A 27686-nucleotide genomic window follows, 5' to 3' on the forward strand; every position below is an offset into this window, starting at 1 on the left:
CTTCCATCCTTTCTCCTCCTCTTCCCGTGTAACACCTTCTTGGTTTTTGTCCCCCCACCTGCTTTTTCCTTCTTTCAGCTTGGATTCCTCAGTACCACCAGGGCTCAGCCGGAACAGAAGGCCCCAAGTCTCATTGGCAAATACCACCATGTCGACCGTGTCACCGGCCAGGTGCTTACCTGCGACAAGTGTCCGGCAGGAACCTATGTGTCTGAGCACTGTACCAACACAAGCCTGCGTGTCTGCAGCAGCTGCCCCACGGGGACCTTTACCAGACACGAGAACGGCATTGAGAAATGCCACGAGTGTAGTCAGCCGTGCCCCCGGCCGATGATTGAGAAATTACCTTGTGCTGCCTTGACTGACCGAGAATGCACTTGCCCACCTGGCATGTTCCAGTCAAATGCTACCTGCGCCCCCCACACGGTGTGCCCTGTGGGTTGGGGGGTGCGGAAGAAGGGGACGGAGATGGAGGACGTGCGGTGTAAGCAGTGTGCTCGGGGGACCTTCTCTGATGTGCCTTCCAGTGTGATGAGATGCAGAGCGTACACAGACTGTCTGAGTCAGAACCTGGTGGTGATCAGGCTGGGGACCAAGGAGGCAGACAACGTCTGTGGCACGCTCCCGCCCCTCTCCAGCACCACCCCTCCTTCCCCTGGCACCATCAGCCTTTCCCGCCCTGAGCACATGGAACCCCACGAAGTCCCTTCCTCCACTTATGTTCCCAAAGGTAACTTAACTCATGAGTTATGTATGTGAGGAAGGCTTTGTGCCCCGTGGAGGTACCGAGAATGGGCTTGGACCCAGGATATTTTCTCCATCTGGTCTATTCCAAAGTCACCCCTTGAAGAAAGGGCTTGCGTTTTGTGGCTATTTAAAGTCTAGCTTCTTTGGACCTGTTAGAAATATTGAGACTCAGAAGTTATCTATTGGGGGGAGCAAGTATCTGAGAACTAGGTGACATCAAGCTAGAAAATAAAAACTGAGAGAAACGAGGTCAGCGTGTGGCCTTATGGAAGTCACTGAACTTCTCCAGGCCTTGGCTGCAAACTTGTCAATCGTATGACACCATAAATGAGTGATTTAGCTGTTTTAAGGTCCCTTCTAGATGAAAGGTTTTCCAACACCCAGTCAATGCTGGGGAGACACAGCCTGAAGGTCAGAAGGAGGAGGGGAGAAAAATACCATGACATCTGGAAGGGAGGGATGAATGTTGGATCTGAGGTGGGCCAGAAAAGGAAAGTAAGGCAGAAGCTTCAGGAAACAAGCACATCCGTGTCACATTGAAGGTAACTAGCGTTCACATCTAGAAAAGAATTTCTTTTTTTCAAAGGACTTTATGTCCTCCATTAAGTGTATCCCAGTTTTCCTCAGAACTCATTTTGAACCTCAGGCAAGAATAACATTGTTTTTATTTTCATGTCCTTTTTGATTAAATTTAATTTTCATGAGATGACAGCCAGTGTGAGCTGTGCTTTCCAGCAGACTCTCACGTGTTGTTACGTTTGACCTTCCTGATGACTCCATAAGGAGGGCCTTCTCACAACCGCCAGTTGAAATGAAGTAACAACCTCAGAGAGATCCCATGACCTGCCCAGGTTTCCTCAGGGGTTGATTCAGGCCAGGTCCTGTCTCTTGGGACTCGAATTCCCAGGCTTTCACTCCTTAATAGAGAATGCTTGTGGAAGCTTCTCCGAAAGCAGTCCACGGAGCTGCCTGCCCAAATCTTGTTCCTCTTATCACCAGCACATACTAAGCAAGTCCTGCCCTGATTTTACTCACTGACCTGTCTCACCGAACCTTTCACTAGTCAGACTTAGATTGGAGTTCGAGCTCTTTTCTTTATTTTAGTCATAGTCTCCACTTTACCACTGCACCGTGAAATAGCCAACTGGTGGGAGAGTAGCAATAACGAAACTAAAGGACAAAGGAATTCAATTGGAACTAGTTTTCTGAATAATCAAAACAATTAAGGGTTGACTCAGTATGTGCAGCACAGAAGCTGCTGTGAAGCTCAGACACTGGATCCCTGAGGATGCCCTTGGTTTTGACATGAGGAAGTGAGTTTAGCTGTTAAGCTGAGTTTTCACCTTCTCCATAAAGGTGCTGTCAGGGTCCTTATGAAAATGTACAATGCCGTTTATTCTTAAGCTCCAAAGGTCGTCTTTTCTTGGATTATCTGGCCTGGTTTGGAGATGTCTAGGAAGAGGAGGGAATGTATAGAGCCCCACATATAGAAAAGCTCTTCCCCCCTCCTTACTCTTTTTTCTAGGCGTGAACTCAACAGAATCCAACTCTTCTGCCTCTGTTAGACCAAAGGTGCCGAGTGGCATCCAGGAAGGGACAGTCCCTGAGAACACAAGCTCAGCGAAGGGGGAGGAAGGTACGAACAAGACCCTCCCAAACCTCCAGGTAGTCAACCACCAGCAAGGCCCCCACCACAGACACATCCTGAAGCTGCTGCCGTCCATGGAGGCCACCGGGGGCGAGAAGTCCAGCACGCCCATCAAAGGCCTCAAGAGGGGCCATCCCAGGCAGAACCCACACAAGCACTTTGACATCAATGAGCATCTGCCTTGGATGATCGTGCTTTTCCTGCTGCTGGTGCTTGTGGTGATAGTGGTGTGCAGCATCCGGAAAAGCTCGAGGACGCTGAAGAAGGGGCCCCGGCAGGATCCCAGCACCATTGTGGAAAAGGCGGGGCTCAAGAAATCCATGGCCCCCACCCAGAACCGGGAGAAGTGGGTCTACTACTGCAATGGCCACGGTAAGCCTCCCACCTTTCCCCCTTGCTTCCAGATCCCCCGCCTCTCCCTGCCTAGTCCCTGTGGGCGGAAGGAATGGGAAATGCAACGTTTCTGGAATCTCCTTTGAATACCAAGTGCTGTTGGATCTCAGTCGTGTTCCGAAAAAGGAGGTGGTCAGCATTCGACATAATAACGCTCAGAGAGAATAACTCCTCTGTCACCTGTCCCCATGGCACAGTTAGAGGACAGTGTTTTGGCATCAGAGACGTGAGAGTGACCTTTAGGGACTTTGTTCAACCTCATCATTTAACAAGTGAGGGAATCAAGTTCAGAGAGGTTTGGCTGCGTTGACCCAGGGGAGTCTTTTGTTCGGGACAGATGGGACTGAATCCATGTCTCCTGACTTTGGAGCCCTTGCGTCTTCACAGGGGACTGCTCAGAAAATTGAGGGAGGAAAAAAACAACTTGTCTTAAATTTGCCTTGTTGAATTTGAGCCTTGCTTTTAGGTTCCTATCACTTTTCTCACATGTACTTTTTCCCCCTTATATTTTTAGGATCGCATTTCTATCAGGAAGATCGAAAGGTCTTTTGGGTTTTAGACACTCAAAGCTTAGTATATCGGTTATCATCTGAGGCTGGGCCCTGTATCTTTTTCCTAGTTGTCAGTGTGTGTGGATATAGGCTGGAATATTTCATTTCTTCCTCTTTTGAGGGCAAAAAATAGCTTATAGAACTTGTCCTAACAGCTAAGTGTGATCTGAAGACTACAGTTTTCAGACTGTGGCAGTAACTTCCATTTCTTTAATATTAAATGATATTTCAGCTCAAAGTTTTGATAATCCCATTTGGGATCGTTTTCCTTAAAGATAAAGGGGTGGGCTTCCCTGGTTGCACAGTGGTTGAGAGTCTGCCTGCCGATGCAGGGGACGCGGGTTCGTGCCCTGGTCCGGGAAGATCCCACATGCCGTGGAGCGGCTGGGCCCGTGAGCCATGGCCGCTGAGCCTGCGCGTCCGGAGCCTGTGCTCCGCAACGGGAGAGGCCACAGCAGTGAGAGGCCCACGTACCGCAAAACAAACAAACAAAAAACAAACAAAAAAAAGGTAAAGGGGTAAGCTTAACTTCCTAAAAGGTGGTTTGGCCTTTTGTATTGAGTCTTAAAAATGTTTATACTCTTTGACCCAGCAATTCTATTTTTGTGAATCTATCATAAAGATATAAACCAGAAATATTTAAAAAAAAATTTAAGCACAAAGATCTTGAACTTTTAATTCAGCATTATTTATAATAAATAAAAACTGGAAATACTCAAAGGGCTGGTTTTAGGGAAATGGCTATGTAAATTATGGCATATCTATATAGTAGAATATTATGTTGACACTGAAGATTTTATTATGAAGTTTTTTACTTTTTACCCATGACATAGGAAAATGTTTATACTAGGTTAAAGAATGGGAAAAAAAAAAGCTCCCCACTACACACTTTATAGAATATTATCCTAGTTCTCTTAAAATTTAGGAATAAAGACTGAAGGAAATATGCCAAAATGACGATGTTTCTTCCAGTTTGGTGGGATTTGGTGAGATTTATGTGGATTTTTTTCCTTCTTTATTAGTTTTCTGTCTTTTCCCCAAATTTTCTATGATAAGTACATGCTACTTTTGTAATCAGAAATGTAGAGAAAGTTTAAAAGAACAACTCATTTTGCTTCTTTTTGCTAATTTATATGAACGATCAAACCAAGTGAAAGTCAGACTGGGGTGAACCTCCGACTTGGGATGAGCCTATACAGACTTGAATAAAACAACCCTTTGCAGGCAACCATCTGGGCAAGGGAGGCTCCAATTCTTCCTCCTTTTTAATAAAAAATTTTTATTTGGATATAATCGCAAACGTATGGAAAAATTACCAAAATAGTACAAAGAATATCTATATACCTGTGCCCAGATTGACCTATTGTTAACATTTCGCCCTTTTGCATTATCATTTGCTCTCTTTCTATAAAAATATAAATTTTATATTATAAAATGTGCCATGTAGAATAATCTGTGTTATATATAATGTTATATAATGTTCCATAGTACACAATATATAGCATGTATATGCACCTATATACAGACATAAAATAATTTTTCTGAACCATTTTATGACCATTTATGCCTAGATTCTTCAGTATGTATTTCCTAACAATAAGGATATTCTCTTAAAAAACCAGCACAGTTTTCGGCTTCAGGAAATGTAACATGGATGCAATATTTTAATTTGCTGTCCATATTCCATAGTTGTCAGTTGACCCAGTAAGGCCCTTGATAAACAGCATACTTTTTCCTCTGGTATAGGGTCCTGCCTAGGATCCTATATTTCATTAAACTGTCCTTTAAGGTGGCCAGGCAGAACACTTGTTCTAATATATCTAATTAGCAGAAAACAATGTTCACATTGTGCTTAATTATGTAAATATTTGGAACTCTCCTCTCATCATTCATTTTATTTTTTAATAAATTTATTTATTTATTTATTTTATTTCTGGCTGCGTGAGTCTTCGTGGCTGCACGCGGGCTTTCTCTAGTTGTGGCGAGCCAGGACTACTCTTCGTTGCGGTGTGCGGGCTACTCACTGTGGTGTCTTCTCCTGTTGCAGAGCACAGGCTCCAGGCACACAGGCTTTAGTATTTGCAGCACGCGGGCTCAGTAGTTGTGGCTTGAGGGCTCTAGACCACAGGCTCAGTAGCTGTGGCGCGCACGGGCTTAGGTGCCTCAGGGCACGTGGGATCTTCCCGGACCAGGGATCGAACCCGTGTCCCCTGCATTGGCAGGCGGATTCTTAACCACTGCGCCACCAGGGAAGCCCTCACTTTATTAAAGAAACGACTCCATTGCTTTAGTAGCTGGATTTATAGATTAGATTATGGTCAGCTATAGTTCTAAACTCTCTTGCAGTGCAGTTTTCGGAATTCTTGAGAACACAGGGAGTTGTAGAAGTAAATCTGGTCCAGCAGCAGAAAGCAATTTAATACCATGATCTTAGGCATTCTTATGGCCACTGTAACCTTGTAAACTACTATGTCTGTGTCCTTGAAGCAATCCTATTTTGTAGAAGGAATGGAAGTGCTAAATTAAACAAAACCTGAGCCTACCTTCCGAGAAAGCAGTATTTCAGCAATACACTTCTCCAACTAAATCGCAGTCGTCTCGCTCAGATGTTATTATTTCTTCCAGTAGTTGAACCTTTTTCCCTGGGATTTTGCATTGGGAAGTTTATGTTTAAGGTGTTTTTTTAAGGAAGGTCTGTTTCCAAATTGCTATTCTCAAAGGTACACCCAGGTAAAATCCCATAACAAAGAGAGGTTCTGTTTCAGAAAAACCATTCCAGGTGCTCAGAGAGGCCTCTGGAAACAATACCATGTTGATCTGATTGCAGTGAGTTCTGGGCAGCAGATAATCCTGTATAATAAGATCGTTTTCTGGTCCTTGTCCATTTCACACTGAATTGTTCAAGAGGACGAGGGTGGGGATAAAATCGCCTAGTCCTGTGTATTCTGTATAAGAGGTCGTGTAGGACCTCACTTAACCCTTACCCGCCTTAAGCAGATGGTGCCGTGCTCCTGAATGCCTTGGAGACCCCCAGCACTGTGAAGCCAGCCCAGTGGTTCCCATCTTTCTCACCAACAAGAGCCTCTTTTGGTTCCACTCATCCTTCTCTGCCTTCCATGGGTTTACGGTTTTAAAGCTGAACTCCACAAAACTGCCTCCCTACTTCCATGGAATCCTAGTGTTGGAAACACATGACGAGACCTTATGTGGCCAGGAGGATGGGAGACTGAGGGGCTGTGGCATTTTGTATGTTTCCTTCCTTTCTAGAGTCATAGCAATTTTCTGTTGGTAGATTGGGACTGTACTGTGGTTTCCTGTAATACGTCCTTTTCAGCAGCAGGAATTGAATGTCCATTCAGAATTTATTTAAGAGTTTATTACTAGGTCCAAGTATCATCAAGATGTAAGTCTATTGTTAATGCTTAATGTGCCATGTTTTTGTCTTTTTCTTTTTGGCTATGTTGGGTCTTTGTTGCTGCGCGCGGGCTTTCTCTAGTTGCGGCGAGCAGGGGCTACTCTTTGTTGCAGTGCGCGGGCTTCTCATTGCGATGGCTTCTCTTGTTGGAAGCACGGGCTGTAGGCGTGTGGGCTTCAGTAGTTGTGACCCATGGGCTCTGTAGTTGTGGCTTGCAGGCTCTAGAGCGCAGGCTCAGTAGTTGTGACACACAGGCTTAGTTGCTCTGAGGCATGTGAGATCTTCCCGGACCAGGGCTCGAACCCATGTCCCCTGCATTGGCAGGAAGGCTCCTAACCATTGTGCCACCAGGGAAGTCCCTTTTTGTCGTTTTTAAAAATTTTAGTTCTTTTGATAACATAACCCAAGCATAATGGGGCAAGTGGGGTTCCAAAATGTTCAACTTAAAGCTTAATGTGGGTTCATGTTATTTGGGAAGTTACATGGAAAACAATATTTTTTTTGTCTGATCGCTTTGGAAACAAAAAGCACCAAAGTAAGGAGAGTGACACTCCTTGTGTACGCACTGACCGTCCATTGCACTGAGAAAGTCTCAAGTGATCTTAAAACAGTCACCTCATTCACTTCATTAGGATTATGGATCATACAGAGCAGTGTGGTTCTGTCCCAGTTAAGGACAGAGATGGCTTGAGAACGGGAGCCAGTGCCGTTCTCTCGGTGCCGTTTCTAATATGGGTCCTTGCTATTGACTTTCCTTCCTTTGTTCCTCTCCTCCCTTCTGCCTTCCCCACTTCTCTCTCTTCCTATTTGTGACCTGTAACTATTTGTGATGAGTATGAAGTTGGGTTCCCAGCAGCCCCGTTGCCCTTGGGATTTTGAGGGGAAGTTTGGAAAGCAGGTGAGGTGTGGAAATTGCCCTGAAATACTTGCGGAGGAGGTTCTGGATAGTGAGAAAGGGAGCAAAAAACGGACAATGTCTCTCTTCAGTCACATTCCCTTTTTCTTCCAGACTTCAGGCTATGAAGAAAAATGAGGGGAAAAAAGGGTGAGAGACAAAGGAATTGGACTTACCTTGTTTAAACTGCACTTAGTTCCTGATGGGCACATTCATAGTCCTGGATCTTAGGGAGATCGGAAGCATTTGACGGGGACAGTAATCCTTCCCTGTGTAGTTTCTTAAAGCGCGTGTTATATAAAGACAGCGTCTCCTTTCAGTGGACTGCAGGAGGGATTGTGAAGGTAGCTGGTGGATGTTTTCTCAAGCAGACCGTTTTGTACCTGCAGCAGCAGCAAAAATGCAAAGGGCTCATTCTGTAGAACGAGATACTAAGATGCTATTTCTTTTTTTTAAATTTTTAAATTAAAAAATTTTTTAAATTGGAGTATAGTTGATTTACAATGTTTTGTTAGTTTCTGGTACAGCAAAGTGATTTGGTTATATCTATCTATCTATCTATCTATCTATCTACCTACCTATCTATATTCTTTCTTAGATTCTTTTCCATTATAGGTTATTATAAGGTATTGAATATAGTTCCCTGTGCTATACATTAGGTCCTATAGTAGTCTGTATCTGTTAAACCCAAACTCCTAATTTATCCCTCCCTCACCCTTTCCCCTTTGGTAACCATAACTTTGTTTTCTATGTCTGTGAGTCTGTTTCTGTTTCATAAATAAGTTCATTAGTTCATTTGTATCATTTTTTTAGATTTCACATGTAAGTGATATTATACGGTATTTGTCTTTCTCTGTGTGACTTGCTTCACTTAGTATGAGCATCTCTAGGTCCATCCATGTTTTTGCATAACTTTGACGTCCCAATCTGTACCTAAAGACTGTTCTTAGGGAAAACAATGCTGCTTAAGGAACAGGACAGAACTGGCCTAGTGCACTTACTTAAAAGGTTCAGATATTGTCCTGGCACTGAGCTCTATTTTAGATCTTGAGTTTCTGGTAATATATTTTTTATTTCTTCCATCCTTTCCCCCATCCACAACTCACTGCTCAAGCAAAGCAAAACAGGACATCATCCTGCCTTACCCAGCAAACAAGCAGATGCACATCCCCTCCCATCTCTGTGGTCTTTAGGTTTTACTCAGTAACGACCATGTTCTCAGTTCTGGGTCCCTACAAATCCCAACAATAGGCTGAGAATAAATGCTTCCTTTCCTCCCAGAATTCTGGTTCCTTACGAATCCCAGCAATAGGCTGAGAAAAACTGCTTCCTTCTTTAGGATTGGCCCCGTGTGGGAGAAGCGGTTATTATTGGGGCTTATGAAGGAAAACCATCCCTCAGTTTTGCAATTCTGCAGACTTCATCCTCTTTCGAGGGGAAGCAGGAAGATGCCATGGAATTGTAAGAGCGGAATTGTGATTGTGTGTCTCTTATAAATATTTCCCCGAAGTTGCAGGGGTTGGTTAGGGACAGATGCTGAGTAACTGACATCTGTGCCTTGGATGCATTGGAACAACATCAATATACTCTTCAGTCAGGTTTCAGGAATGACATAACATTTTGCCTGAATTATTAAAACCACTATAAGCAGTGTTGAGAAATGAAGAACGAATGAAGTGCATTAGGAATTCAATAATAAGTACTTTTCCACTTTACATTTTTCTAAAGTGAGATTAGGGAGTGTTTGCTACCACCCACATAGGCAAGATCTTGAGGTGATTTTGGGGTGCAAAAGATGGAATAAACCGTGACTTACTAATATAATTTTCTAACCTTATAAGAAAGGTTTCTGCTACCATTAAGTTTTCATTGTCTACTTTTCTTTAACAAAGACTTGTATCGTGCTTACTGAATGCCATATCCTGTTCTAAGCATTTTTTATAAATATTAACTTAATTTTCTTAACCATATGAGGTAGGCCACTATCATTGCCATTTTACAGGTGGGAAAACTCAGGTACAGAGAATCACTTGCCCGAGGTCGCACAGCTACAAAAGGGCAGTGCTAGGCTTTAAACCCAGGCACTGATCTGACTCTGGACACTGCCCCTTGATTCTTAGAATCTGGATTTATTTTTCTGGTTCTTGGAATCTGGATTTTAATTTTTCCAATGTTAGAAATTTCTAGTTTCTATGGTTGATTTTTTAAAATTGTGCTCAATCAAGAAAAATTTATTTCCCTTAGCAAAACCCAGCTTGTTCTGAAATAAAACAACTGAAAAATTGTCACCCATGATGAGTTTTCCTCCATAGAAGTCACCCCGATTTCCTGCTTTTCACTGTTTTCTTGGATTGCTTGAAATGGAAAAATTCTAAAGCCAGATACCCAATGGCTGAAGGCTCTGAGGGCTGTTTGAAAACATAAAGGCTGTTTCAGATAAGTCAGAGGTGATGGAGTCGTGCTAATTGGAACTCACATCTGTTGAACTTGGTGGTAGTTTTCTCAGCCCCAGGCAGCAGCAGCTGCAACCGAAGAAACTCTCCTCCCTTTGCCAAAAGGCTCCTGGACTCCAAATTCTAGACAGTCATCCTGTCTGTCAGCCCAAATTTCCTACGGGAAGTAGACTTGAAGTGTAAACACCGGGAAGCCGGGCTGAAGGGAGCAGATTATTCTAGTTAAGAGGTTGCTGTGCCCTTGCTCTGCCCCAGGGCCGCAGTCATTTTCTGGGAGCAGGCAGGAACAGGCGGGCTGGTCTCCATCCCGCGCTCCCCAACCCCGGTCTTCGCCACCTTTGCTTCCGGTAATGCTACTTCCAGCCGACGGCACCTTTCGGTTGAACCTCTAAGATGTTTGAGAATTATAAAGCACCCACAACCACTGCAGTAGAAAAGCCTCTTATTGCGACAGCCTCAAAAGCATTATCTCGTGCACAGAGTCTAGAGTCTGTCATACAGAGTGAAGTAAGTCAGAAAGAGAAAGACAAATACCGTATGCTAACACATATATATGGAATTTAAGAAAAAAAAATGTCACGAAGAACCTAGAGGTAAGACAGGAATAAAGACACAGACCTACTAGAGAATGGACTTGAGGATATGGGGAGGGGGAAGGGTAAGCTGTGACAAAGCGGGAGAGAGGCGTGGACATATATACACTACCAAACGTAAGGTAGATAGCTAGTGGGAAGCAGCCGCATAGCACAGGGAGATCAGCTCGGTGCTTTGTGACCCCCTGGAGGGGTGGGATAGGGATGGTGGGAGGGAGATGCAAGAGGGAAGAGATATGGGAACATATGTATATGTATAACTGATTCACTTTGGTATAAAGCAGAAACTAACACACCATTGTAAAGCAATTATACTCCAATAAAGATGTAAAAAAATAAAAATAAAGCACTAAAAAAAAAAAAAAAAAAGAAAGGTGTGGCCTTTGCCCTTGGAAGGCTGTTGTCCTCCCCAGGCCCACCCACCAATGGCTTCTTCCTCTAGGCTTTAGAGGACAGGTGTTTATGTTTTAAATGTATATTTTTTTCTCTAATTTATCGAACAGCTTTTGAATTTAAGCTGTTTGGGATACTGAAAAACACATAAGCATTTTCCCCACGTAGGGCTAAAATACAAGTAGAAAAGAAAATCCTTACAAATAAGTGTCCTTGAATCAACCTGGTCAGGTATCATGTAAGCAGATTTTGCAGAGAAGGAGGAATTTCTCTAATTCTGTTGATTGTTCTTCACGAGTAATTGGTCGTTACCCTTGCAGCGTATGAACAGAATTTGTCGTATTAGGTTGTTGATGGTATGTCAGATTGTAAAAATTAGGCGAGTTCAAGTTTATAAATTAAAAAAATAATAGTTCTCACTATATTTCGTCAAATCTAAGACGCACCATTATTTTATACACCACTAAGGAAAAAAGCACACTGCAACCAAGCTACGGAAAGGCATTGGTTAAAAACATATATATCACTTATGTGTGGAATCTAAAACGCTGATACAAATGAACTTATCTACAAAACAATTAGACTCACAGATTTGGAGAACAAATTTGTGGTTACCAAAGGGGGAAGGAGTGGGGGAGGGATGAACTGGGAATTTGGGATTAACAGGTACATACTACTGTATATAAAATAGATAACCAACAAGGACCTACTACTGTATAGCACAGGGAACTATATTCAATATCTTGTAATAACCTATAAGGGAAAAGAATCTGAAAAAGAATACCTATCTATCTATCTATCAATCTACCTATATCTGAATCACTTTGCTGTATACCTGGAACACTGTAAATCAACTTTATTTCAGTTTTTAAAAAGTGCATTTAGATGTTTTAGCACCTCTAAAATATGGTAGCAATGTTTTAGCCCCAATCTGGCCTCTTTTCCACGTAGTCTGACAGCACGATTCTCACTGCATTGTTCGGTTCTGAGTTTTCCTCTACGGCCTACTGGGTCCCTTGGTTCCCTTCTTCCTGAAACACTTCCTTCGGCTTCCTGGACTCCACCCTCTCTTGCTCTCCTCACACCTCTCTGGCTGTTCCTTCTCCAGCTCCTTGGCTATTTCCTCCTCTTGGACCCCCACCTCTGAATAATGGAGAGCCCCGGGGCTCAGGACTCAACCCTCTTTTCTACCCTCATACACCCCTTCCCTGGGTGACCCATGGCTTTAAATGCCATCTATCTTCTGCTAATTCCCAAGTGCATCTACCCAGCCTGGAGCCGAACTCAACATACAGATAGCCTCCCACCTGCCTGATGGACCCAGATGTCCAAGAGGCACCTCCCACTTAAGATGTGAAAGCCTGAATCCCGAACCGTGCTGTTCACATCAATTGCCCAGCGCAGAAAATGGCCCCTCTGGTCTTCCTGCTGCTCCGAGCAAAACCTTAGCATCATCCTTCACTCCTTTCCTGCTTTCTCACCCCATATTCAAGCCATTAGCCAATCCAATCAGCACTACCTTCAAAATAGATGCAGAAGGCCACCATTTGCCCTCATTTCCACAGCCACCACCCTGGCCCCAAGGCACTGTCACCTCCCTGCTGGATCATTGCCATGGCCTCTGAACTGGTTGCTCCACTTCTGCCTGTGCCCCTTTTAGTTTATTCTTTTCACAACGGCCAGAGTGATCCTGTTCCATGTAAGTCACATCGCGGCAGTCCTGTCCTTGAAACGTCAAAATCCCCAGTGACTTTTCACTGCACGGGGAGCGGCAGCCTGAAAGCCAGTGCAATCTGTACTCCCCTCCTGGCCATTCGTATCTAGCCTCTGACGCCCACCACACTCCCCATCACTCACTGTTGCAGCCACACTGGTCTTCCTGCCCTCTTTGTACATGCCAGCACCCATCCTCCCTTTCTACCTGCGGTTCCCTCCGCAGGACTTGCTCCCTCACCTCCATCAGGGCTTGATTCCAACGTTAGCTCAGTGGAGCCTTCTTTGAGATATCAGGGAGAAGGCCCCATATTTAAAATTGCAGCCCTGCCCCCTCGGTCCCCTTCCCCTGCTGTCTTTTACTCCTTAGCACTCCTGGCTGTGCAACGTATGGAATATTTTATTACTTCCCGCGTTCCCCAGCAGAACGCGGACTTCACCAGGAAAAAGGATCTTGTTTTGCCTCATTCGCTGCCACGTCCGCGATGCCCAGAATCGTGTCTGGTGCTCAGTAAGGGCTCAGTACATTTTCATTATATGAATAAATGAGCAGCTTCATACAGAGGCTGAGACAGGGAGGAAGAGGGCATTTCGTGTTGTTTTGTTTTCCTCCTGGAATGAAAGAAAAGGTTATTAGTTTTGTCCTCACAGCCTCAGTGAAATTTATATCTTCCATTCCTACCGCTTTGATAGAGTTTGCCCTTGGTAAACAGTTCTTCCATTAACCGCGAGACCTTTGCACGGTGGCTTTAGCGGCTCCCGAGATTCATCTGAGCTTGTAATGATTGCCCATTGAACCTTCAACAAGATACTGATGAATTCAGCTTTGGAAATCACTTTTGGGGTTTCAGGTGAAATCTAAACAGTTCCTCCAACTTTTTACCTCAATAGGGAAGGAGTATTTTTAACTTGGGGCCAAACAAGTTCCCGGCGTGGATGAAGCAGTTTCCTGTGTGATGCTTTGGGAGTGATCGCTTTAGATATAGTATGGTTTTTGTCTTTTGTTTTTGGCCACGCGGGATCTTAGTTCCTTGACCAGGGATCGAACCCACGCCCCCTACAATGGAATCGTAGAGTCTTAAACTCTGGACCGCCAGGGAAGTCCTGATAGAGCATGTTTTAACCATCCTATGACATGCTGGTTACTGCAAAAAAAAACCCATGCACATGTGGGGTTGTTGCTTTTAGGAGCATTTACTGTGTTATCAGGCCAGCCAGACCGTGGCCTGGATAGCTTATCTCTGGAGGAGGTTTCCGCCATGGTGGGACCTCTTTGCCTCGTGCGCTCTGGGCCCTCACATGGATTCAGTGGACCGCCCTCAATGGGAAGAGGGCGCCAGCAGAGGGAGAGGTTATTGCGCAACGGCTGGGTTCCTGTGCCAGGAAGCCCACGTTTCCCCCATTGGCAGCCCCACGTGGGCCTTTCTTCTTGTCATAGAGACTGTAGATCCGGCGGGGCTACACGGCAAGGATGTGCATTTGGTTCCTTTCAGGGACTTAAGTTACAGGGGCTAATGGGGTAACAAATGGTGGGGAGGAGGTTCAGGCAAGAGGGGAGGCATGTAAAAAGGCTCTCGTTCATTCATTCAGAGATATTCATTGTACTTTTGTTATGTGCTAGGCTCCGGGAGTAGCTGGGGATAATGGTGATCGAAGCAGACATGGGGCTCGGGCAGAAGGTGGCCAGAAAAGGCGTCTCTGAGGACATGACCATTGTACAGGGAAGGCCATCATGGCATGCTAAAGCCAGACTTTTTTTTTTTTTTTTTTTGCGGTATGCGGGCCTCTCACTGTTGTGGCCTCTCCCGTTGGGGAGCACAGGCTCCAGACGCGCAGGCTCAGCAGCCATGGCTCACGGGCCCAGCCGCTCCGCGGCATGTGGGATCTTCCCGGAGCGGGGCACGAACCCGTGTCCCCTGCATCGGCAGGCGGACTCTCAACCACCAGGGAAGCCCCACCATGGCTTCTTAATGATGGCACTCATTTCAGATATTTATCTCCAAAAGGAAGGAGCGTTAATACCTTCTCTTGAAAAGGTCAATTCAGGTTCGTATTAAAAGAGGAGGAACTTTTTTTGCATACTGACGTTGACATTGAGCCTCCGATGAGGGTTGTCACCCAGATTATATCTGATTCAGGGTTTTATAACGCATGGGAAAATGCCATGTCTTCCACAATAACCCAACTGCTCACCTCGTGCCTTTTCCTTGAGCTCCCTCACAGCAGAGCTGGGCAGAGTCCGCTCATTCGGAAGAACCCCCCGAGTCCTGTTATGATGCCCTGTGTGTGGCGGGGGGCAGCGTTGACCTCTCACATGTGCCTTTCTGTGGGTGGTGCCCCTCTTGTGCAGAGGTGCCCCTTCGGACACATACTGGTGAGGTTCTGAAAAACCCAGGAGGCGAGGATGCTGGTGCCCGGCCTCATTGTTCAGCGCCTGTGGTCCTGGTGCTAAAACCGATGTCTATGCAGAACTCCTTCCGCCTGTCAGCTTCGTTGCCCCAGTGACTCTTGTCCAGAAATGCAGGGGACAGAGGAAGGAGAACCAAAGTGCTTTACAGGTTTAACACTTGACCCCGTACATCTCCTTACCCAGCCTATGAGATAAGAGGTGGTATTTTCGTTACTGATGAGGACACTGAAATCTTAGAGGTCATTTGCCCCATGTCACACAACTAACAAGTCATGGAGTTTGAAACTGTATCTTGGGATTAGCAAGTTTATGATCTTTCTACTACCTGCACCTTCAAAGTCACAAGCCATTTCCCTGGTGCCAGAACCACCTTCTCATACACAGCCCCTGGCAAGTACAGCCCCTGGTTTATAGGGCTGGGCTGCGTCATGACTCCTTTGGAAACTTCAGCCATTCTCCAGAGCTCCAGGACCTGCCATCACAAGAAAAGCGAAGTTAAGCTCGTTGCCTATCAATCAGCACTTCTGTGGGTTGACGGTTGTCAACCTCTTTTCAACCTAAGAAAAAAGAGATTTTTGGCATCACGCTAAACAAGTTAGATTAATTCAACACATGGTGACTGTCTCCATTCTAGATGAAAATTGTCGGAACGCTGATGGACAGGTGACCAGGGCACCGGGCCACGCAAAGATTTGGTCTCTATTTTACTAGCGTTTCACATTGAGATTGATCATTGGGGTAGGAACTTTCATTTTGGGGGCTTTGTGTGTGTTTGTGTTTCTTTAACAATGCTTTTCTAAATCTTTCTGCCGTTTGACAGTCTAGCTGTGGTCTCTTTAAATTGCTACAGTTTCAGGGGTTGGAGAACTTTAGCACGTGGGCTCATTTGTACTGCTTATGGCCGCTGTCACCTAACAACAGAGTTGAGAACTTGCAACAGAGACTGTATGGTTCTCAAAGCCTAAAATACTTATTCTTGCCCTGTACAGAAAAAGCTTGCTGAAACTTCCTTTTTTTTTTTTTTTAAAAAAAAAAGGGTACCATAGTTTTAAAGGAAAGAGCTACACTTGCTAGCCCTAAAGAAAAACTTTCCAGGCATCTGCTTGGTCAGTAATAACAGGCCAGGAAGAAGTACACGCACCATGGTCTATGCCGAGTGCATTCATATGTGGACTGTGCCCTAGGAGCATCATTCCAGCGAATAGCAATGTTCCTCTGCGATACCATATTCCCTATTAACCACAACAGAGGTACCACTAACTAGCTGGGCAACCTTGAACTAGTCACTAACCTTTCTACCTGAGATTCCTCACCAATAAAATTAAACATTAAAAAAATTACGTATCCCACATCATAGTATGTATAGGTATGAAGTATATGCAAATATATCTATATATGTGTGTTATATATATGTATGTAGCTTTAAAAGGAATAATAACATAAATATCAAATACAATAATAAAATAAAAAGAAGACCCATTTCCCCACCATCCAGCTTAGGAAATTGAACCTCAGGAATACCTTTGAAGTCCCCTCTGTGCACCTATCCAGTAGGGGACAGCTACCGTACCCCCCCCCCCCAACGGTAGCTATCTCAATTTAGTTTAATCATTCTACTGCTTTGCCCTATAGTTGTATTGTTTAGTGTTGCCTGAAACTTGTTTTCTAAACGAAGAGCACTTTCAGATCCCATCAGATTTTGTACTTCATCAGTGTGACTTCATTTTCTTGGTGCTAAACTCCTTGTCTGAAAATCTCCCAAGGGCTTTCAGTCCAGCAAACAAAGTTAACACACACAGTGGCTGCCCAACAAATACTCTTGAAATATTCCGCAGGTGTTTCTTTTCCCTTTGGTGGCGATAGTGGGGTCGGGGGCAGGGTACACCAAAGCCGTGGGCTAGTTCAGACTGGTCTTCCCTCCTCCTGCTGTTTGTGATCCTGTGCTAGGCCGAGAGGCTGGGGTCTCCGGAGGTAGTGGTTGTCTCTGTATTTATCAGCTCCGAAGGGGGAGGGGCCCGTGGTGGGGAACCTTGTCGATCCAGGCTGGTTCACAAAAGTTGACTCCATGTTTCCATAGTAAAAGAATAAGGTGAAACCTGATTCGTGGACCTAAAATTTAGCCTCCAGTCAATTTTAGTTGAAGGAAAATCTCATCGCACCCATTCTTCATGTTTTCCATTTTTTTTTAATTTTGTGGCAGAAAAAAAGTATAAATACTGGCTTTTGGAAGAAGGAGCTATTGTTAAGCGTAAGCCTTTTAAACTCTGTAATTACTCTGTAAAGCCTGTGTGTTTCCATCAGAAATGCATTTAGTCTTAAGTTGTTGTGCCCAGTGTATGGAACATTTATAATGATGGGGTACTTCCAAAAATAAATCCACTCTATAGAAAATGCTAATCAGCTCATCCCCAGGGACCACACTGAGTATCTGCATTGTACAAATGAGGAAATGAGCATGACAGTTAGTGGTTTGCCCAAAGCCGCACTGTCACTGGCACTACGAAGATTTGAGCAAAGGGCCCACATACAAGAAAACAGTCATGTTTCCATGTAAGACACTGTGGGCCTTCGTTAACTTGACCTAAATTAAGATTCGGGGGCTAAGAAGCCTTTTGGTGTTTGGAGGAATCGACCACACCAACCACCAAGAGCTGGCTTGCTTCTGAAAGTTACCTGTGGGGTTTTAAATAAGATATGCTGTTTTTTGAGGTGTCTGTTTGCTTGAAATCAGAAGCTCTGTATCTGGCTAAACATTGCTATGAAAACTGAAAAGCAGCGGGTTCAAGTGTATTTCACACTGCCGGGGAAAATAGTGTGGGAAGTACAGTCGGGTCTCAGTCTGTGGCATTCTACTTTTACAGTTGACAAGAAAGCAGCCTGCTACCAGGAACTTACTTTCCAAAACCATTTTCAGGGGGTTGGTTCAGGATGTCCACGTAAGTCTTCCAAGTCATCTGCTTCAGTGGGATTGCGTGGCAGAGGAAGGGTTTCCATGGAGGAACCACAAATTCCTCCATTTACAAGGAAACTTCGGGAATTGTTATTGCTCTTCTCAGGCAAAAGTTGATAGCTCATTTTATAAATATTTTCCCCAACAACTGATTGGAGCAAAAAAGGTTTTTTTCTTTCCCGCCCAACTAACCTCTAGTTAATTGAAAAATTCAATTAACCATCACAGTAAGCTCCTCTTCTCTTCTTTTGCTTTCTTCCCCAAGTTTCACTTGGGAACTTGACTTCATTTTTTTTTTTTTTTTTTGGCCTCGCCCTGTGGCCTGTGGGATCTTAGTTCCCCGACCAGGGATCGAACCCGTACTCCTTGCAGTGGAAGCACAGAGTCCTAACCATTGGACCACCAGGGAATACCCCCCTGTGTTTTTTTTTTTTTTTTTTTTTGAGTAGTAAGTGTTTTAAAGACTTTTTTTCAACTTTCCTTTTAAATTGAAGTGTAGTTGATTTACAGTGTTGTGTTAGTTTCTGGTGTATAGCAAAGTGATTCAGTTATACACATATATATTCTTTTTCAGATTCTTTTCCATTATAGTTTATTATAAGATACTGAATATAGTTCCCTGTGCTATACAGTAGGACGTTGTTGTTTATCTATTTTATATATAGTAGTTTGTGTCTGCTAATCCAAAACTCCTAATTTATTCCTCCCTCACTCCCTTTCCCCTTTGGTAACCATAAGTTTGTTTTCCACATCTATGAGTCTGTTTCTGTTTTGTAAATAAGTTCATTTGTGTCATATTTTAGATTCCACATATAAGTGGTATCACATGGTATTTGTCTTCTCTGTCTCACTTCACTTAGTATGATAATCTCTAGGCCCACCCATGTTGCTCAAATAACACTATTTCATTCTTTTTTTTTTTTTATTCGGCTGCACCGGGTCTTAGTTGCGGCGGACGGGCTCCTTAGTTGCAGCTCTCGGGCTCCTTAGTCACGGCTCACCAGCTCCTTAATTGTGGCTTGTGAACTCTTAGTTGCGGCATGCATGGGGGATCTAGTTCCTTAACCAGGGATCAAACCCGGACCCCCTCCACTGGGAGCTCGGAGTCTTATCCACTGCACCACCAGGGAAGTCCCTATTTCATTCTTTTTTATGGCTGAATAGTATTCCATTGTGTATCCTCTTTGTTAGCTGTAGTTAGCCAAGACGTTGTTAACTATAATAACTCTGGTATCTGGGTTTGTGAGTATGGCCTCATTCAAAGATACGGTGGTATTGATTCAGAAGACTCATTCACCTGTTGTGATACCTACCAGAGCCCTTACTGTGGGGTTATATATACACTCCCTGGATAAATTTGGGAGAAGCCAATACGTAATTGCAGAGAGACGGTACCTTAAAGAGGAAGACACCAAAGTGTGCCACTCAGGGAAAACCCCACCTCACAGAGGGTCGGTGCCAGGCGCTTATCCTGAGTTGTCAAATCCCAAGATTTGATTTTGGCATTTTTACCCTCTGTTCATCAGATCTGGGGACTGCAGACCCATGCTGATTGAGTTTATAAGTAACTGATGAGCCAGAATGACTCCATTTATAACGTTATCCAGTGAGTTGGGTTCAAAACCCAACGCACCTACCTTTGTGATATTGGGCAAGTTGCCTGACTTTTCTGTTTTGTTTTTTTTTTCTTACCCGGTCAGTTGGAATGTTAATGAGCGAATGCCTTCACATAATACCTGGAAGATAATAGCTAGTGTTAGTATATTGTCATTTTGCTGTTGTCTTCATTATAACTGTGCAAGTCAACTTTAGGAGACTGACTAATAGATCAGAAAGTTGCCTCTTGAGCATAGGATTTTAGAGCATGGGAAGTTAGAAGTTCTGAAGGAATGCCCCCATTGGGCTGGATCAGTTGGGAATTTCATCAGTTGATGTACAAGACACCATAGCCAGACCCTCACCACCCATTACCCAGACCCTGCTGGATAAACTCCACTGCAGTTTGAACCTGTGGCTTGCCTTTTGTAGATTTTATAAAGTCGCCACTTTTTTCATCTGAGAGTCTCTAGTTTATTTGGTTCCAGTTTTTAGCAGCGATAAAGGAATCACTCTGAGTACTTTGTTTGGGTTTGACTTTCAAAATATTGTTTAGGGGCGATTTATTTTTCTTCCAGGTTGCTCCTCTGGTTCCACGTTCTGGAAGTGACATTTGCAGGAGGGTACCTAACTAGTCTCCAGGATGGCCTGCATGTGCAGTAGGAGGCCCTGCATCCCTTTGACGGACGAGAGCCATGGGAAAGCATGCTTCTTTAAGTGCATTAAAACAGATTGGCCTTCTGTAAAGACCTCACATATCTGTATTTGTGTTTTATTTTATTTTGTGTCTGGTATAGGTATTGACATCCTGAAGCTTGTAGCAGCCCAAGTGGGAAGCCAGTGGAAGGATATCTATCAGCTTCTGTGCAATGCCAGCGAGAGGGAGGTGGCCGCTTTCTCCAACGGGTACACGGCGGACCACGAGCGGGCCTACGCAGCACTGCAGCACTGGACCATCCGGGGCCCCGAGGCCAGCCTGGCCCAGTTAATTAGCGCCCTGCGCCAGCACCGGCGCAACGATGTCGTGGAGAAGATCCGTGGCCTGATGGAAGATACAGCCCAGGTAATGCAGCCCGGATTGTCTGTCTTTCCCACTAACCTTTAGGCCCCTGTGCTTTACCAGGTATATGTAATAAGGAGAAAGAACTGAGAGTCGGTGTCTAGGTTCTGTCTCTCTGTCTCACTCACACACACACACCCCTCTTCTAGGGCAGTACTTCTCAATGGTTTTCCATTAATCATCTAGAGAACTTTTTAAAAATTTTGGTATTTGGACCCCACTGTAGACCAGTCACTGTAGGGACAGGACTAGGAACCAGTATTTTTAGGAATCAGTATTTTTAAAAGCTCTCCAAGTGATTCTAACGTGCAAACTTGAGAATCTTTGCCTTTGGAGTGGATTCTGTCATCAGACTGTATGGCTAGATCTATTCCTTGTTACCCAATTTACAGTTTCATTTTGCATAACACATTTTGAACAAAAGCAAGAAGGAAGACTTTTTTCTATTCCCTTTCCCTTCCGGACGATATTTTCTGTGATGTGGTTTAAGAACGCTCTGTCTTACTCCTGAGTACCCCCAAGGATGCAGGTGGTACTGGCAGTATTTAGTAATAGGATTGATATTTCTTCTTGGGCTTGTCCAATCAGTGCCTCAGATGAAACTGAGGGGACCCCGGAGTGTGATTTATTTATAATCGTTGGTCCATGAGCCCTGGCTTTGGAGTCAGACAGCACTGCATAGGCATCCTGGCTCTGACACTTACTAGCTGGGTGACCAAGGGTACATTACTTAAACTTTCTCTGCCTCTGTTCTCTCCGTTGTAAGCCAGGTTTATAGGGTTAATTAAGACTGGAAATAAAGTATATAAAATGCCTGACACATTGAAGGTGTTCTGTAAATTGTAGTTATGGTCATGATGTAACTCATTTTACTTAGCCTTTCCTTAATCATAAGGTGCTTCCCTGAAAGGCCGTGAATTAAATACAAATTTGGCTATTGAATCATATTTCTTAGACTTCGATTGAAGTTTTGTAACGTGTTCCCAAAGGAAAAACGCTGCCCTTGGGCCTTGATAAAACCCGCTTAAAATTTAAAAGGCAATTCAGCCTGTGTTCTTTTCCAGTGGTCCAAACTCATTACCTAAAAGTGCAGGGGAGAGATTTTCCCCCTGTCCACCCTAATCTACTATCATTCTGTACCACAGTTGTATATCAAGGGACTCAGTTTTATACATTTAAGAAGTCCAAGTGCCTTTATCTTTCTATACTAACAGTGTAGTGTTTCTTCATTATTGAAATAGACATTCATCAGGTGGATCTTTTATCTAAGTGACTAGATAAAAGTTCATCGGTGCTAATTGACTTTAAAGGTAGTCTTTAAAGCCCCTGGTGTATTTTTAACTTTTTTGAAATGTGGAATTTCAGAAAAGAGATTTACTAATAGAGTCGGGGGTAATTATTCAAAGGCACACACCAGTGTCTTGTGACTTTCTGCGAAATGATCTCAATTAAGTATGGTTCACAACTAAAACGAGGCTTTGAGTAGCTGGATTTGGGGAAAGGAGAGATGCTTGGCCCCCAATTGAGTAAAATGGCTGCAGTTCAAACAAAGGATCTCAAGAGGCAAAACATTATTGTGGGGCTTCCCTGGTGGCGCAGTGGTTGAGAGTCCGCCTGCCGATGCAGGGGACACGGGTTCGTGCCCTGGTTCGGGAAGATCCCACATGCCGCGGAGCGGCTGGGCCCGTGAGCCATGGCCGCTGAGCCGGCGCGTCCGGAGCCTGTGCTCCGCAACGGGAGAGGCCACAGCAGTGAGAGGCCCGCGTACCGCAAAAAAAAAAACAAAGAAAAACAAAACAAAAAAAACATTATCGTGCTTCCTTGGAGTGCTGGCTTTAAGGAAAGAACTGCTAGGGCGAGCAGAAGATTTGAAGAAGGATTTAGATGCTTGCGAATAAGCCACTGGATCGCCTTGATAATGCCTCCAAAAAAGAGAAAATGTAATCGATGCGATGTTCCTCCAAAAAGAGAAAATGTAATTGATGTCGGTTCAATGGAATATTCAATAAGGTGGAAGGATGATCATGATGTATTGTTAAGGGTTCGTGATGTATTGTTAAAGGTTCAAAGGTTTCTCATTAGAAAAAACAAATATAAACATAGGGAAATGCATACATGTTAATATTATTAAATCTAGGTGGTTGAATTAGAAGTGATTTTTTAAAAATTATTTTCTATAATGAAAACATTACTTTTGTGGTTTAAAACGTTTTTTTAAATGACAGCTGAAAAGGCCCACGAGGAAAGATAGGTAGGGCTTTGTTTTACTGTGCTGAATTAAAAGACGGAACCATCCTCATTTTAATTGAGGAGAAGCAGACAGTGGTTTACGCGCCATCCATTCTTCCTTGAGGACTGGCTGAGGTTTGCTATGTTGGGTCATATTTGCCTAAAACATACTTTACTTTTGGGTTCTGCAGATCCGTCTCCTCTCTCTGTGTACACTTAGCAATCACTTAGAATTTGGGCCTAGTCTTTAAGGTACTTCTTAATGGTGGTAATGATGGTGGTAGAATATTGCCTATACCAAATGACGTTGGTATGCTTCTCTTATAGTACCATTGAGTTTCATCAATGTTTATGGAGCACACTTTATTCCAGGCACTGTCCTAGGTGCTGGGAAAAGTGGGCCAAAGGTGCAGACTCCATGGAGGAGACTACACGTCAGGGAGAGTGATTATAGCAAAAATCACTGCGTCAATGAATAAGAGACCAAAACCCTTAGTCCCCAAGTGCCAAGCTCTTGTTCCTTTTAGTTTTTTCCTTCCTCTTATCTCCTCCATATACAAAAGATTCCAGTATCTATTTTTTGTTGTTTATTTTGTAAGACACAGTGACATCAAGATATCTTGTAGCCTTCTTCTTGGTTCTGGTGTAGCCTGCATGTTAGGATGGAGGCTGAGAAGGCAGTATTAAGCTTCTTGTTCCATGTTTTAATCATGTCCATCATTGTCTGGCAGTGTTGTGGACCCAGCTCTTGCCCTAATTTTAGCAGCCAACGAGCATGGATTTCTGGCTGCCAGCTATTATTGATTGCACAGTTTGCTTATAGTTTATCTCTGAGATTTGTGGAGTCAAACAATAGAATCAAAACGCAGGGGGCATAATTGAGACCTAGTTTCCATTTTCTAGTGGACCTGTATTCTGTGTGTACGGTGGTACTGCTGACAATTTGAGACTTTGCCCCAGGAGTTAATGGGCTCATAATATGCAAAAATGACTCCGTGTGTGTGTTTAAAATGGTTAATGTTTTTTCCTATTCATGAGCCTGAGAACACCTATGTTATGTTCCACTCGAAGGATTAGCCCCAGTGTTCCCTTTAGTTACCTCTCTCAGGGACAGCTGGTCGGTCCATTATTAACCATGGTGGCCCATTAGCCATTTTGGAGTTAAACACATCCAGAGTCTTACTTTAAAAAAAAAATTTATGCATAACAAATTATACAGTAAAATTTACTTTTTGGTGTACTGTTTTTTGCATTTTTTTTAAACAAGTTTTTAGAGCAGGTTTAGGTTTAAAACAAAATTGAGAGGGATGTTACAGAGTTTCCTGTATACTCCCTCCCCTCACACATGCACAGGCTCAACCCCTCCCCTCACACATGCACAGGCTCACCTGTTATCAATCTCACTCACCAGCATAGTACAGTTTTACCAAGAGTGAACCTGCATTGACACATCATAATTACCCAAAGTCCATAGTTTACCATAGGGTTCACTCTTGGTGTCATACATGTGCTATGGATTTGGACAAATGTATAATGACATATGTCCATCACTATACTATCATACAAAATACTTTTACTGCTTAAAAAATCCTCTATGCTTTCCCTATTTCTCTCTTCCCCATTACCCACCTCTCTCCCACATCAACCACTAAACTTTTCCTTGTCTCTTACAGTTTTGCCTTTTTCAGAATGTCATATAGTTGGAATCATAGAGTGTGTAGCCTTTTCAGGTTGGCTTTTTTCACTCAGTCATATGCATTTAAGCTTCCTCTGTGTCTGTTTATGACTTGAATGCTCATTTGTTTTAAGCACCAAATAATATTCAGTTGTCTGGATATATCAGTTTTATGTATTCATTGACCTCCCCGACTCTTTCCTTCTCTGAGGTATGAGCTGGGTTTTTCAGTTTGCTCTTCTTTCAAGTTCAACATCAAAACTGAACCCAGCCTTCCAGAATCGTCTGAATTCTTTCCTTCCTGGTCATGAGCTTTTGGGAGAAGCAGTAAAGCAGTGGGACAATAGTTTAGAAGTTACTGGGACTTTGCCGAAACTCTTTAAAAAACAAAACAAAACAAAAACCTAACACAGCCTTCCCAATTTTATGTTCTCTCTTTTTTTCCGTCCTTTTACTTTGATTCTTTTCTGTGGCTTTATTTCAAGAAAGTCTTGTTCATAAAGCATTTCTTTATTATTCTACTTTTCCTCTTAACTTCTTAGTTACACATTTTTTCTTTACTTTTAATGGATACCCCAGAGGTTACAACACGCCTACTTAAATTATGAGCCATTTTATAAGTGTGTATTTTCGACTACTTTTCAGACCACACAGCAGCCTTAAAAGACTTTAATCCTATTCCTTCTCTGGTATTGTGTTTTTGTTGTCATACGTTTTAACATTACACATTTCTTAAACCTCCCAAAGGCACAGTTATTACGGTTTTACACAGTCAAGGTCCACATGACCCACCTGCTCACTGATATTTTCTGTTGTTCTTCATTCCCCATCTCTGCCTGAGATCATTTGTCTTTGGCCTAAATAATACGCAGTATAGGTTTCCGGCAGTAAACTGTTTTTCTTCATCTGGAAAATGCCCGCTGACTAAAATAAATTGCATTATCTGCCCTTTGTTTTTGAAGGTGAGCTGGAAGGTAGAACTTAAGCTTGATAGTTATTTTTCTTTCAGTACTTTCTTGCGTGGGTTTAAGTTTCCCCTGCTAAATAAATAGCAAAGGAGGGGAATGTGATTTTATTTTTAAATCTATATTACATAACGAATTACGTGTGCAATATTATACCAAGGACTTTGGGCAATGCAAAGACAAGGAGGACAGGGTCATTGCTGTCAGGGAAGCTTACCATTGAAGGGAAGAAACGTATACATATCAATGTTTAATCTAAGGGAGTAAACCCAGGAGGGAGGGAGGAGGAAATTGGTGGATGTACAGTTTATCGACATGAAGGCTGCAAATCGGGATGTCAGTGTGGAGATGTGTGCCGGGTTAAATTCCTGTCCAGGCAGCATAGCACACTGGGGACTCAATGGTCAATTACTTGACCTCTCTGCCTCAGTTTTTTCCTGAGAAAATGGGAGCACCCTTAGTGCCTGTCCTTTGAGTTGTTGTGAAATTAGGTCAGTGTGACCCACAGAAAGCTCTTGGTGAATGTTTACCATGAATCATTGCAGTTATTCCCAGGCTCTAGCGGCAAGAGAGGTGGAAGAATGTTCCTGACCAGCTCCAACTCACATGGTGGATCCTTTAAATCCTGAACGCCAAGGGTTGCTCAGTGTCGGATGGGAAGGGACAGCCAAGTCCAAGACTGCTTGACAGGTAGATGGTTGAGCACCAGAGTTGCCATCTGCGTTCAGTGCCCAAGAACTGGAAATTCTAGTAGTTGTAGATGTTTATTCCTTACTGGCTGAGTGAGCGTTCCTAGGCTGGCAGGGATGTTTTCTCTAGTGAAGAAACAAAGGTGATGGTGTGTGTGTAGACAGGTCTGCTCTCAAGGGCTGTCAGAAAAAGGACATGAAATTGAGCAACTGGATTTCTAGGTTTCCTTACTTTCTTTTCTTCTTTTTTTGTGGGGGGGGACTTTGTATATTCAAATAGGCTTACCCAGTACTGTCATTTTCTTTTCTTTTCCCCCTCACCTTGGACTTGTTTTTTTCTCTCTAGGAAACCTTGGGCAAATGATTTCTCTGACTCAGAGTTTTCTATTTAAAATGGGAGTTCAAGTGCTTTTCAGAATTAAATCAGATAACAGCTTGTTGAACTGTGGGATGTAAAAAAAATGAGGTAATGAAAGTGATGCTTACTGGCTAGGTTCGGAAGTCGTGGTGATTTGAATTTTCCAGCATTCCTTTATAGTTTCATTTTGAGAAAGGGAGGCAAAAGGAATTTTAGGTACATTTAAAAATGATAAACAACAAGGTCCTACTGTATAGCACAGGGAACTATATTCAATATCCTGTAATAAGCCATAATGGAAAAGAATATGAGAAAGAATATATCTACGTATAACTGAATCACTTTGCTGTACACCAGAGACTAACACAACATTGTAAATCAACTACACTTCCATAAAAAGAAATGATCATATTAAAAACAACCACAGTCATTTAAAATAATATAAAGTGTTACTTTAGCTTCCTGCTTTGACCAGAGATTCATAAATGAAAAGAGTTGGTGTTGATCAGGCAGGGGGTTTGGGTAGCTCAACCCCCCTGCCCTCCTTCGATTAGCTAGATTAAAACTACACTGTAATGTACCAACCAGTGACTCTGAAGCCAGTATTGTTGTGGTTAACTTCTATGGTAGTAGAATGATTCTTTGTTAGAGATTCTTAATCCTTTCCAGAAGCCACATAGGAAACCTACATCCCAGGGACAGAGTTTTCTCTCTCTCTCTCTCTCTCTCTCTCTCTCTCTCTCTCAACTATAGTGGACTCTGTGTTGGAGATTGAGTGGTTTTGCTCTGTATAATCAACAGGGAGAATCTACCAGTGAGGCGAGCAGTGGGCATTCTATTTGCGAGGACGGTACCACTGCTTTTGCTGCAAAGGGAACTACGTGATTTTTTTGTTGTTGTTTTTCTTACCAGCTGCAGGATGCAGCTGTCTTTATCTACAGTGTGACTGAGAC

The 27686-nt window shown here is 43.4% G+C and overlaps 1 protein-coding gene across 1 annotated transcript in view; it reads left to right on the forward strand.

Moving 5' to 3' along the window:
* TNFRSF21 (TNF receptor superfamily member 21) overlaps nt 1–27686 on the forward strand; it is a 64878-nt gene that overhangs the window by 18611 nt on the left and 18581 nt on the right. The window contains exons 2-4 of the mRNA XM_067752746.1: nt 79–730; nt 2273–2767; nt 20555–20820. Of these exons, the coding sequence (XP_067608847.1) occupies nt 79–730; nt 2273–2767; nt 20555–20820 (1413 nt within the window). The remainder of the gene's footprint in view (nt 1–78; nt 731–2272; nt 2768–20554; nt 20821–27686) is intronic.

This window comes from Pseudorca crassidens, chromosome 10 (genome assembly GCF_039906515.1).
Source record: "Pseudorca crassidens isolate mPseCra1 chromosome 10, mPseCra1.hap1, whole genome shotgun sequence".
Classification (NCBI taxonomy): domain Eukaryota; kingdom Metazoa; phylum Chordata; class Mammalia; order Artiodactyla; family Delphinidae; genus Pseudorca; species Pseudorca crassidens.